Source organism: Psammomys obesus, unplaced genomic scaffold (assembly GCF_907164565.1).
Source record: "Psammomys obesus unplaced genomic scaffold, mPsaObe1.curated_primary_1811, whole genome shotgun sequence".
Classification (NCBI taxonomy): domain Eukaryota; kingdom Metazoa; phylum Chordata; class Mammalia; order Rodentia; family Muridae; genus Psammomys; species Psammomys obesus.
Genome location: NW_026585504.1, coordinates 23,133,932 through 23,147,015, shown reverse-complemented (window position 1 = coordinate 23,147,015; position 13,084 = coordinate 23,133,932). Strand labels below are relative to the sequence as shown.

At 35.0% G+C, this 13,084-nt stretch overlaps 2 protein-coding genes across 2 annotated transcripts; one reads left to right on the top strand and one right to left on the bottom strand.

Annotated features, from left to right (window-relative positions):
• Positions 1-1,195: 1,195 nt before the first annotated feature.
• LOC129674040 (olfactory receptor 4F3/4F16/4F29-like) lies at positions 1,196-2,134 on the bottom strand. Its single transcript, XM_055603933.1, has one exon. The coding sequence runs from the start codon at positions 2,132-2,134 to the stop codon at positions 1,196-1,198; it is 939 nt and encodes a 312-aa protein (XP_055459908.1).
• An 8,841-nt stretch (positions 2,135-10,975) lies between these two features.
• LOC129672985 (olfactory receptor 4F3/4F16/4F29-like) lies at positions 10,976-11,938 on the top strand. Its single transcript, XM_055602646.1, has one exon. It carries the CDS (start codon positions 10,976-10,978, stop codon positions 11,936-11,938), a length of 963 nt encoding a protein of 320 aa, XP_055458621.1.
• The last annotated feature ends 1,146 nt before the right edge of the window (positions 11,939-13,084 follow it).

Below are 13,084 nucleotides of genomic sequence, written 5' to 3'. Positions count from 1 at the left end.
TATGTATATTTCTAAGTACTGGCTCTCTGATGGATTTGAGGCCTGTTCCACACAAGAAATTTACATGAGGATAGTATAATCCTCATCAAAAACTGATGCCTGGAGAACTCATGGGTTCTAGAGTACAGCTTGCTATTTTATTTTACTCTATGCTTGTGCTTTCACATTGCCTTCTAAATAATTGTTTTTATATCCATAGAACTAGACTTAGTCATAAGAAGCTTCTTTTTGCAGTGGGCAAATATCAGTTCTGAAATGCATGATTTGTCTAAGTGGGGAGAATAAGACATTAAACTCATCCTTTAATGGAAAATCATTATCAATATCTACTACACTGCTAACCCTCAAGGAAGACTGTGGAAGAAGAGGCCAAAAGATTGTAAGATTAGAAGGATGGAGAAGAGTGCAGTGGAATGCTATCTTCTGGACATGACATAAATTACACACTCACGAACCCATGTCAGCTATAATTACACATGTTGTAAACAAGAGCAAGCCAACCAAAGTTCAAGAACAGATGGAAGAGATGCGTTTCAGGCCTTACTCCTGATTGAGAAACTATTGGCAATTGGTAGTTCCTAGGAAAAGTAGAATTATTCTCTTTTTGGGGATGTTCCCATTAGGAGGTTTTGCATTTGATACTGGATGGCTCTACACCCATACATATAGACAGCACTAACAAGACTTAGTAGGTTGTCAAAAAAACAAAGACATGAAGTTGGGAGGAAAACCTGTTGGAAAGTTGAAGGAGGAAAATCAAGGAATATATAAGATTATATCTTACTGGCTACATGTGTGAAATTCTCAAGGATAAAGCAAAATTACAGGTGAAAAAGACAAAAAAGTATCCCTAGTAAGTACTGCCACAATTTCCCACATGTGATTTTTTTAAAAAATTACTTTCTATGTTTTAACTGTCCTAGTATAGACGTTTGGTAGTTTGTCTTGTATAGACATGTCTTGGATCCAGCTTCTTTATATCTAAAAGTTTAGGTTAGAAATATTCCTTGGGAATTGAGGTTTAGTATTATTATATCCTTTACTTTGTAAATATTTGTAATTCCTTCTTTATTTTCAGAAAGGATTGTCTCACCCTCCTGAGTAGAAAAAAATAGATTGAAGCATATAGTCAAAGTATAGAAAGACAGATTTTTCACTGAGATTGGTCAAGATACTACATTCAAAAGATAAGCACTTAGGAGATCTTTCTATAACTCAGTAGCTGTTTGAATACTCTTTTCATTGCCGTCTTCATTTCTTGATTCCTGAATGTGTAGATCACTGGATTCAGAAAGGGAGTGATAACTGCATCAAATATGGCCAAAAATTTATCAAGGTTTATGGAGGAAGATGGCCACGTATAGACAAATATCAAAGGACCAAAAAATAAGACTACCACAGAAATATGAGCTGAAAGGGTAGACAGCGCTTTAGAGGAACCACTTGAAGAGTGTTTTTGCACAGTGCTTATGATGACAGTATAAGAAATTATCAGAATGAAGAAGGAGCCCAAAGAGATGAATCCACTGTTGGCTGTGATCATGAACTCTAGTTTACGGATGTCTATGCAGGCTAGTTTGATGAACCGGGGAAGGTCACAGTAGAAACTGTCCAACACATTTGGTCCACAGAAAGGTAAGTTTACAACAAAAGCCAGTTGAACCAGAGAGTGTATAAGGCCAACTATCCAGGCAGTCACTACAAAGAAGAGGCACATTCTTTGGCTCATAATACTCAGGTAATGGAGAGGTTTACATATGGCTACATATCTATCAAAAGCCATGGCTATTAGTAATACCATCTCTACACCACCAATGACATGGATGAAGAAGATCTGAGTGATGCAGCCTCTAAAGGAAATGACTTTGTGCTTTCTGAACAGGTCATAAATCATCTTGGGGGAAGTGACACAAGAAACACCTAAGTCAATGAAGGAGAGGTTAGCCAACAGAAAATACATGGGAGAGTGCAAGTGAGGGTCTGAGGCCACGGTAAAAATGATGAGGGAGTTTCCCATCATGCTTGCCATAAAAAACATGGAGGAGAACACAAAGACAAGAAGCTGGATGTCCCAGGAGGTAGTGAGTCCGAGAAATATAAACTCTGACACAACAGAGTGATTTGATCCTTCCATTAGTATGTATGTCAGTATGTCCTGAGGAAGGAAACAGAAAAAATACAAATTATATTAACTGAATGTTAATAGCCTATGTTAAATTATAGGAAGAAATTTTATGAAAGTATGTTTATAACCTGATATTAAAACCAAACAAAAGGTAAACACATGTGAAAAAAGGAAAACCACTTAGTATCAGCGAGTGAACTTTAAATAAAAGTGAAATATTACTTTATACCTGTTAAAGAGTTTTTAATCATGAAGTTCAGAGTGGAGGTAAAAAAATAGATTTATCTTTAAATTGTTGACATGCATATAAAGTTGGGTAGCCATTACAAAAGAAATGTATGAGGCATCCTCAGATTTTCAAAGTAAGGTTTTATGTAGCTTGGGAATAACACACTCAGCTAATAAGGAATTGATCACAATTTAGAAGGAAAAAAGAAAGAGGGAGGAAGAGATTTTAAATTAGAGCTACCTTCTGATTAAACAAGACTCCTTTTTGCACAACCCACACAGCCTGAGGAAATGATGACATCATATGCAAATAATTTTCCCCATTTTCCTTTTAACATCACTTACAACAATCAACATAGAAAAATATAGATGCTCACTGACAGTTGAGTGAATAGTATACAAACATACATTAACATACAGGTACAATGAAATATTCTTCAGCTTTTTAAAAGAAGAGAATCCTTTTTTGTAGCAATCTGCCTAATCCTAGGGGTCTATGATATACGTGTAATTAAAGAGACACAATGGTTAATACTGACAATTTCACAAATACATAGAATCCAAAGAAGGCATGTTCACAAAAAGAAGTGCCATGTAGAAATAAAGACTGAGAACTGGAAAGAGAAGTTGGTGAAAAGATGCAGATATGAATCCGCTAGAATGATCCATTTCTGGAGATCCATCATGTATCATCGTGACTCTGGTTGACAGTAATGCTGTATTGGGTGTTTGAAAGTGCCAAGAGGACCAGCTCGTTGATCACTTCCCCCTGAGGAGGGAGCAGCCTTACCAGGCCACAGTAAAGGACAATGCAGCCACTTTTGATGAGAACTGATAGACTAAGATCAGAAAGAAGAGGAGAACGTCCCCTATCAGTGGACTTGGGGAGTGACATGCATGCAGAAAGGGGAGGGAGGGTGGGATCGGGAGGGGAGGAGGGAGGGGCTTATGGGGGGATACAAAATGAATAAAGTGTAATTAATAAAAAATTTAAAAAAAAAAAGAAAAGAAAGTGCCAAGAGGAGACTGTCAGTGTTCTCACAGGAAATAAACATGTGGTGTGAGGTGACTAAGAAGTTTGGATTGTTTCACACGCACACGTATGTCAAAACGTCACACTCTGGGATCTACAGTTAGAAACAAGAGTTTGTCATTAGTTACGTCTTAATAAAAAACGGAGAGGGAAAAACATCTACAACACCCAGGGATTGTGGGAAAGTGACCACACGGGGAAGTTGGTGACACTTATGTAGTGTTACCATATTCTCTCTTTGAATTTCATGCTCCTTTGTTTTCCATCAGAGTGGGTAGAGAACTATTCCCTTTGAGAGAGAACACTGGCCATGGTGGAAACAATTGATTTTTGTTTCAAGACTGATTTATAGCCTGGTCTACAAACGAACAAAAAAAAAAAAAAAAAAAATTCCTTTTGAAGTCAATACCTTATTCTGCTAAATAAACCTTTCTTTCCCTTACCTACTTCTGGAAAATATGTACCTTGAAGGTTTATTAAATGATTAACCAAACTATGAAATCTTGCTTTATATTATTAGCACTTATCTTTATTACTTCTCTTATTTTTGAGATTATAATAGAGTTATAACATTTCCCTTCCCTATTTTCCCTCCACGCCCTCCTATAAACATCCCGTTACCCTCTTTCAACTTTATGGTTTGGTTTCTTTTTCTATGTTTACTATCCCTAAAATTGACTACACCTGTCACAATACTAACTCGCCAAATGCTGAGCACATGGCATATGTGTATTTGCATTCTCTGAAGCAATTAGGAAGTGATCCAGAGAGAGATGTAAGCCTCTCTGTAACTGCCAGTTACTGGTATGCATAATGTCAGACACAGAAACAGTAGACACTTAGAAACTTTTGTATAACAACAAAACTAAAGTGTGTCATTTTAAACTCGAAGTATTAGTCCATGAAGCAGTAGAGGTAGGTGCATAGCGGGAGAGGTGGCGTGCATAATATGAGTCAAAAACTTAGCCATCTGAAAGAAACAATATAGTAGACTACATTCTATTCCAATGCTGGTGACAGAATTCAATATATATTTATTATAGTTTTCCTTTTGTTTTGTAAAGAAACATAATATGAGCCTTGAATTCTGATCAAAATTCAGAATTCTCATCCTCCATCAAGTTAGTATTAGTTATAAGCCCTGAGTCTCAGTTTATTTGTCTATTGAACACATTTTTAAATCCTGCATTTTATAATTCAGTTAGGAATACCACAACTAAGTATTATAATCGCACACTCAGCATGTAGGTGTTCCATACAAGTATTTAATAAAAGTTAATGTTACTTTCCTTTTCCATTTGTGCATGAAAATGATGAACTTGTGATATAAAAGAGTGAATGAAAAAACATAAGGTATTAGCAAGCATGGATAATCATAATACTAAAAAATTGCAAAATATATTAATTATTCCCTTTTAATAAGAGGTTTTTCAAAATATAACTGGCTCCTACTTGACAATATATAATATCCATATTATCTTGATGATTAAAACATAAACTTTAAGCTGAAATTAAGTATATTTTCAAAAAACAATGATGTTTCTTTAGTGGTTATTACAAATATAACTCATTAAATTTTCCTTTCCAAATAAACCATAATGCCCATAAAGCTAAAGATTATGACCTTCTTCTAGCCAATGTACCACAGAACTCATAATCACAGATCATGATATAAATTTTTGTTGAAAACTAAAATGTGCTATTATATAGTCAAAGAAAACAGGCAAAGAGACTGGCCAGAATTACAACATGACAGATAATTTGAATTAAGGGATTATAGTTGTAAAGATCTGGAGAAAATGTAGAAGTGAATGGGATTAAAGAGAGATTTTTTTAAAAAATTAGAAATTGAATAGAATTGTGCAATTTTGAGGAGAAAAAGAAACCAGGTCTTTTTAGCAAAATAATGGATAATTTATGAGGAGTGAAAACCATTGCTTTTCAGAGCTATTCCATAGAAACTATATAATGATAACAATAATAATAATGTCACTTCAGGTATTCTGTATTTAATGGCATATATTCATTACACACGCATGCTACCTTTTCATTCTTTTGAATGTGTATATAATACAACAGTTATAGTATCTGCAAGTTTTAGGTTCTAAAACTCTTGGAAGACATTCACAAGTTGCTATCAGCTATGAATTTACCTGTCTTTTTAATTTGCAACACCCTTCAACAAGTAAGAACTAGGAAATTGTTTAAAGAGTTTAGCTGAATACAGTGACTTATGATTAGAAAGGAATGACATATAACTGAAAAATACCACAAAATATCATAGAAATTCCATCAGCAGAATCACATCCTTAAATAAATCACTATTCTTATTGCTAAATTTCCCTCCAGCCACCATTTACCTGCAAAAAAAAGAATACAGTTTTAATGGATCCAGATTTCTCTGTGTTCTCCAACATAAAGTACCTATGATATCCTAACGCAGGACTATATCAAACTAATTATATATTAGTGAAAATGACCAAAGTAGTTTTAAAGTAGTTTGGGGACTTTTTCTCTGGAGGACTATATGATTCATCCAGTGCAACCCAAGAATTCCAAATCTCATTATACAATACTAAAATAAAGTAAGAAACAAAAACAGGGAGATTTGTATCATTGCAATATTTTTTGTTTTTATAAACAATGCAATTAATTTCTAAATACAGGTAAATATTAACAAAAATAAATATACACTTAATCAACTCCATAAAACACAATATTACAATTGTTTTTTTATTCACTCTACATTCTTGTTGTAGCCCCATCCCTCCTCCCATTCCAGTCCTACCCTCCCTTTTTTCCTTTCCCCCACCCCTCCCCTTTTCTTCAGAAAAGAGGAGCTCCCGTTCCCATCCAGCTCTGCTCATCAAGTTGCATCAACTTGTCCTCTTCGCCTGTAGCCTGGCAACCGGGGGAGAGCAAGAGTGAGAGGAGAAAAGAGAAACTGAGGATGAGGACAGCTCTGTGACAAGCTGGAGACCTAGGTCAGGGAAGGCTCCTAGGAGGATATGAGGGGCACTCAAGCAGAGACTCCTAGCAGCAGCGACCATAAAGACTGAAGAGGACATCCACTAACTAGACTAGTCTCCTAGCAGATGGAGGGAAATACCATCCTACCCACAAAAACTTCAACCCAAAATTCACCCTGCCTACAAGATGTGCAGGGATAAAGAGAGAGCAGACAGAGCAGCGATTGAGGGAATGCCCAACCAATGCCTGGCCCAACCAGAGACCCACGCTATCGGAGAGCGCCAACCCCTGACACTATGAATGATGCTCTGCTAAGCTTGCAGACAGGAACCTGACAGTATAGTTTGAAGCCAGATCCTATAGTACTTCTAGCATTAATCCTTATGCTTAAGACTTATTTATTTGTTTGGAATTGTTCATATTTCCTTAAATTTTTTTAAGATTTCTTCCATTTCTATGAAGAACATAATTTTAATTTTCATAAGAATTTTAATTTAATTTGTATAACCTTGTATATCACTTCTAGCAATAAGGAATTTTCACAATATTAATTTTGTCAATTTATGACCATGGAAGATCTTTCCCCTATTCTTTTCTATTGTTTTTTTTAATAAGCACACAAAGAAATGAGTTTTCTAGTGTAATTTCTGTATATACTCACATAATACTCCTCTAGTGTTCTTTTCTGACATCTTACTGATTCTCTTTTTCCCCATGATAGACCTAATCTGTTTCTGCTTTCCTTCTATTATATTATTTCTTACTCCTTTCACATTTTTTTTCTTTTGCCTCCACATTTTGGAACCATTATCCCCTCTATTGTATTACTTTCTACTTTTACAGCCTATATATATATAGCCTATACCTACAACTGTACACTCACGGAAGCATAGGTTTAAAATTACAAAGATAAGTGTTCATGTGTGAGAAAACTCAAGCAAAAGCTGTTAAGTGTAGGTAACTTTGCTTAATATAATGAGCATGAGGTCTGTCCATTGTGAGCATGGAACATCTTTCAGTCTTTTCCTTATTTCTTGAGTTTTCCTTTTCCTTGTGATAGTCAAGCTTGAGATCGTTACTGTAGTTGTATAAACATAAAAGTACTTTTGAGGAAACATGAGGAAGGTTGGTTTCTTCAGAATCAGTTCTGACCGTGCCAACTTGCCATTGGTATATAGAAATGTTAATGAGTTTTGTGTGATAATTTTGTACTTTGTCATTTGCTGATAGTGTTTGTCTTCTGTTAGAATATGTGAACACTAAATATAGAATTGGATCATCAACAAATATGGATGATTTGACTACATTCCTATTTACTGGTAGCCCCTTTCTTAATTATCGTGCAGTACTGTTCTGGCTAAAGCATTTTGGGGGGGGGGAAGAATGGGAAAAGTGGACACTTTCCTCCCGTATGAATTTAAAGGAAATATTTCTACTTCTTCCACATTAATACAATGTTATATCTCAAGCTTCCATATATAAGTTATTTTAATCTCACATATTTTTATTAGATTAGATTAATGAAGGGATGTTCTATTTTTGTCAAATATATTTTCCTTGAGCACAAGTTGTGATAAGATGTTGCTTATATTGTGTGACTTTTGGATGATTTTTCAATGACACAGTTAATGTTTGAATATTTTCAGTTTATTATTGATTATGCATTTCCTTTGTTGTGTCCTTATCTAGTCCCAATATCTGGGTAATATTGACTTTGAATAAAGGGTCTGAAAATGTTTCTACTCTTTAAATTTTATGAAATAGTCAGAAAAGCATTGTTGTTAGAACTTTCATTGAAGAAATGATAAAATACATCAGTGAGTCCATTTCGCTCTGTGCCTTTCTTACATGATAAATTCTTTATTGCACCAATCTCATTGCTTACAGATATACATAGATTGTATGCCAGTGGGTCGTGCATGTCTAAATATTTTTTCATTCTTCTATATTTTTCCGCCATATTTGAATGTGCATTTTCAGAATATTCCCTAAAGTTTCTGTTTTACACAAGTGTGCATTGAAATATACACATTCAATAATGCAGCAATAATATGAGCATGCAAACATCTTATTGACATGCTAACATTTTTCTTGAGGAATCTCCATATATTCACTTAGCATCTAAACTGGTCTTAATTCTCACCAACAGTGTAAGAGTTTCCATTCCCTCACATCTCATAAACATTGATCATCTTTTGTTATTGTGATGATAGCCACTGTATTTGATCCAAACACACTGGTAGAAACAAAGTATTAAATATATGTATCCTACATAGTATGCCACTGGTTGCTTTTCTTCAAATGTTAGGTTGTAGGAAAAAATGATCTTGAAGTTTGCCAATTTTACTTTTCCATAAGAATTATCTTGAGGCATTAATATCTGAATAATGATAGAAATTATAGAAATAAATAAAATACTATAAAGTAAAATTACAAAATGTAAAGAAAGCCTTGTTAACTATGGTCACAGAGAGCTGTTTGACAGCTTTATGATATAACAATACCTCTTCTACTTAGTAATTAGCACTCCATTTAGGATGGAAATACTCTGACTATATTTCCAATGGAAAAACTCTACAGCCTAAGGAGAGGGCCTTGAGACTTTATGGAACTGGAAGACACATATTGGCAAAGTCAGTGATGGCTTGATGTAACCTGGTTTCTCATTTGCTGAATCTTCACTGGAAATTCTAAACTAAGTACTTAACTTTTTCATCTAGCATTTCTGCCTCTCATATTCCTGAGGTGTTCACTTCCTCGCCAGTTACTTTAATCACTCATTCTGGGGCAAAAAAATATATATATATTCTGAACATCTATGTGTGAGCTGCTTTTGTTCTTCATACCTTTTGTCTTTTTTATTCCCTAGGTGACAGTATAAACTCAGTGGACCACATTAATTAGAGCTTTTTTACTGGAAGAAAAAAAAAAACAGCATAAGGCTCCTTGTTTTGGAAAAGGTGCTTCTTTTGGTCAGAATGTGACATTATCTTTCTCTAAACCTAGAGAAATTCTCCTAGTTAAAGCATTACCACATGAATAAAACACACATGTGAACAGTTCACTGTAGAGCAGACATTCAGTCCAACCTACCTATGGACAAATGATCTGCCTACAACTATTGGTCATAAACAATTTGACCTCATATTAAGATACAATTTAGATCTTGACATGTTTGCTTTCTGTGTCCTAAAAGAAGCAGAGAGAAGAAGATCAAATGGGCATGTGTCATTTTTGCTCACGCTTTTAGAGAAGATGTTTACAGGAGGCTCCATGCTGGCCATAGAATAAAGGTAAATCGCTTATCACAAAAAAAATTACAGAGGAAAAGTACACAATATTTTCTTATTTTATATTATATATTCCTCTCTTGCTTTCCTTATTCTTTTAGTGTTTCATAGCAATAAATTTCTAGCTTATGCTTTGCACTTCTGTGTTTTATATAGTCTTCATTTATGTGAAAGTAATTGCTAGCTTTCTCCTTGGGAATTATAGATCTCATATGATTGAAGCTTGTATTTTCTCTTAATTCCTTAAGAGGGTGATTTTCATCTAGAACAGATTCAGTTGACTAACTTAAGAAAGAGTTTCATTGACTCTCGTGGCAAATAAAACTGACATTTCCATTCTTCAGTATGAGTCACCGCTGGGGCTCAAAGTAAAGTCATCTATTTTTTTCTTCTTTTCTTGTTTATACTTTTTTGTAATCAATCAGTTTCCTGCACTGGACTACAGAGTAATTCTGCATACAATTTCCATGGAAGGGTAATAGGCTTGTGGGGCATTACTCTATACTGAATATTGATAGATTCTCGGGGGGTGGGAGGGAGAATCATTCTTTCTGGTTGTGTACTCACTGCTGAGCACACCAACCTCCAAAAGAAAGCTCCAGACCATAGTTGCACAGCGGGAGCAAATTAAACTAAGCAGGTCAGAAAAATGAATAGCTAATAACATTAAAAAAAATTTGTTGAGGGGCATGAATGGGGTGGATGGTAGATAGTGACAAAGGTAGATGGTAGACAGTGAGGGTGGACAGTATGCATTGTATACGTACATAAAATTATCTAAGAAAGAATTTAATTAATAAAAAGCACTAGCTTAAGCAAGCAAAGATTTAATATTTTAAAAAAATTAACTTTTTTACTGTGAGAATATTGCAAAACGAGGAAAACAAGATATATCAGTCATTTTCTTTTTAAATCCAGAACAAAGGAAGGAAGAAAGGCACAGAACAAATTTCTTTTAGAATGTCTACATTTCATGGCACTAATTTCCCATGTAGAAGTTAGTGAGAACGAGGGTCTGTAACAGCCTCTTTGACTCACCTGCAATTCTCAAGTGCTCTGCTTCTGCTTTTCATTTATTGGTTATTCACTGCCTAAATAAATTTAGGGTTAAATGATTAAGTGACCTTAAATACATAAGCACAGGAAAGGTTCTGTGTCTAGTCTCTGTAAGAGATTTGTAAAATATCCCTGTAAAACCAATGGGTGTTTTAGTTTTGTATTTGAGTCATTGCTTTACAACCACGACACACATTTTGCCTAAGAGGTAATTTTCCCCCCTCGTGTCCTTTAGGTATAATAGTCAACTTATGGTCAGGCTTGCACAAGTGGATGGATGGAGGAAATTCCTCAGTGGTATCAGAATTTCTGTTGCTGGGTCTCACCAACTCATGGAGAATTCAGATTCTCCTTTTTCTGTTCTTCACTGTATTTTATGTAGCAAGCATGCTGGGAAACCTTCTCATTGTGCTCACAATCATCTCAGACCGTCACCTACACTCGCCCATGTACTTCCTGCTGGCAAACCTCTCCTTCATCGATACAGGAGTGTCCAGCATCGCCACTCCAAAGATGATTTATGACCTCTTCAGAAAGCACAAGGTCATCTCCTTGAAGGGATGCATCACTCAGATGTTCTTCATTCACACTGTCGGAGGGACAGAGATGGTGCTGCTCATTGTCATGGCCTGTGACCGTTACATCGCTATCTGTAAGCCCCTCCACTACCTGACCATCATGAGTCTCAGAATGTGCATTTTTCTTTTGGCTCTTGCTTGGACCATTGGTCTTATCCATTCTGTGGCCCAACTGGCTTTTGTTATAAATTTACCGTTTTGTGGAGCTAATCAAATGGACAGCTTTTATTGTGATTTTCCTCGATTTATCAAACTTGCATGTACAGACACATACAGACTGGAGTTCCTGATCACTGCCAACAGTGGTTTCATTTCCATGGCTACCTTCTTCATCCTGATTGTGTCTTATATCTTCATCCTGGTCACCGTTCGTAAACATTCTTCGGGTGCTCCCTCCAAAGCCCTCTCCACTCTCTCGGCTCACATCACTGTGGTAGTTTTCTTCTTCGGTCCTTGCATTATTGTCTATGTGTGGCCTTCCCCTACCTTACCCATAGATAAATTTTTAGCAATTTTTGATGCCATTATCACTCCTTTTATGAATCCTGTCATTTATACATTTAGAAATAAGGAGATGAGGGTTGCGATGAGGAGACTCTTTGTTAAGGCTTTAAGTTTCAGAAGTTCTTTCATTGACAGTTCAAGAAATTCAGAGTGAGATAGAACATTTTTAAGATAAAACATTTTTATTTTGTAACAAGATGTCTTGTCTAGAAATATATACATGTTACCAATATTGGATGGACTCATGGGGTTGTATATGCATGATATATGGTCTGTATACATATGTATGTTTGTATGTATGTGTAAATATATGTATATAATTTATATATATAGCTAAAATAGTAAAACGTGAGGCCTCTTTAGAGAGGTATGAGAAAAAAAGAGAAGAAAGAAATGATGTGATTATATTTTGATTAAACATTTTTAATTTAGATCTAAGAAAACAACTTCAAGTCACTTTAACTTAGTGCTTTAAATATCTACTATGGTATGCCTCCTCAAGTACTCTCTGCATATCTGACCAGTTTTTGCTAAAGAATTCTATGGATTCTGAAAATACTGAGAAGATTTAAATTCAGCCTAAAATGTGGTTGATGTCAGATTATGTGTCTTTATGGAAGTGATGGCAAAAGCTGGAGCCTCACACACCGAGAACACTTTGTTATTATCTCAAATGTTGGAAAATTCTCTTTGATACTGGTCCTCAGAGACACAGGAGCATCTGCTAATCTGCACAGCTGCTTAGAGTCATGCCTTGTGGCTTGCTTAGTGTCTGGACAGCAGCAAGAACACACAAAGTAAAGACCTGGATAAATTCTAGGTTTCAAGACTTTTATCATCTGAATTAGTTCACCTACAGTCAGATTTCATTATTTCTAACAGTTTTAGTTGGAGCTGTAGTTAAAAAAGAAACATTGTGATCATTACAGAGAAAAGAAGGGAACTGTAATAATACCAGTGAGTGCATACTTTTTGAGACTAGAAGATGTAAATTTCTATTTTACTTGTGTGTCTGAAAACTATTTTACGTCTCATTTTATAGTCATTGGTTTTTGGCAAAGAAATGAGTGACTTGTAGGTCATTATAAATGCTTTGAATATTTTGTATGTAAAAAGTTAAAATACTGAGTTATCAATAAAATACAAAATAATATTACTGTAAATGTTGATTGTAAATATATAGGGAGTATTGAAATTAGAATAGAAAAAGCATGACAAACTATTAATGCATATAAATATAAAAATGAGGAAGAAATGTAGTATGCTTTTCATATAATACATGATTTATTTTAAATATAAT

Coding starts and splice junctions, on each gene's coding strand:
- LOC129674040 (XM_055603933.1), bottom strand. CDS start 2,134: ATGGAAGGATCAAATCACTCTGTTGTGTCAGAGTTTATATTTCTCGGA.
- LOC129672985 (XM_055602646.1), top strand. CDS start 10,976: ATGGATGGAGGAAATTCCTCAGTGGTATCAGAATTTCTGTTGCTGGGT.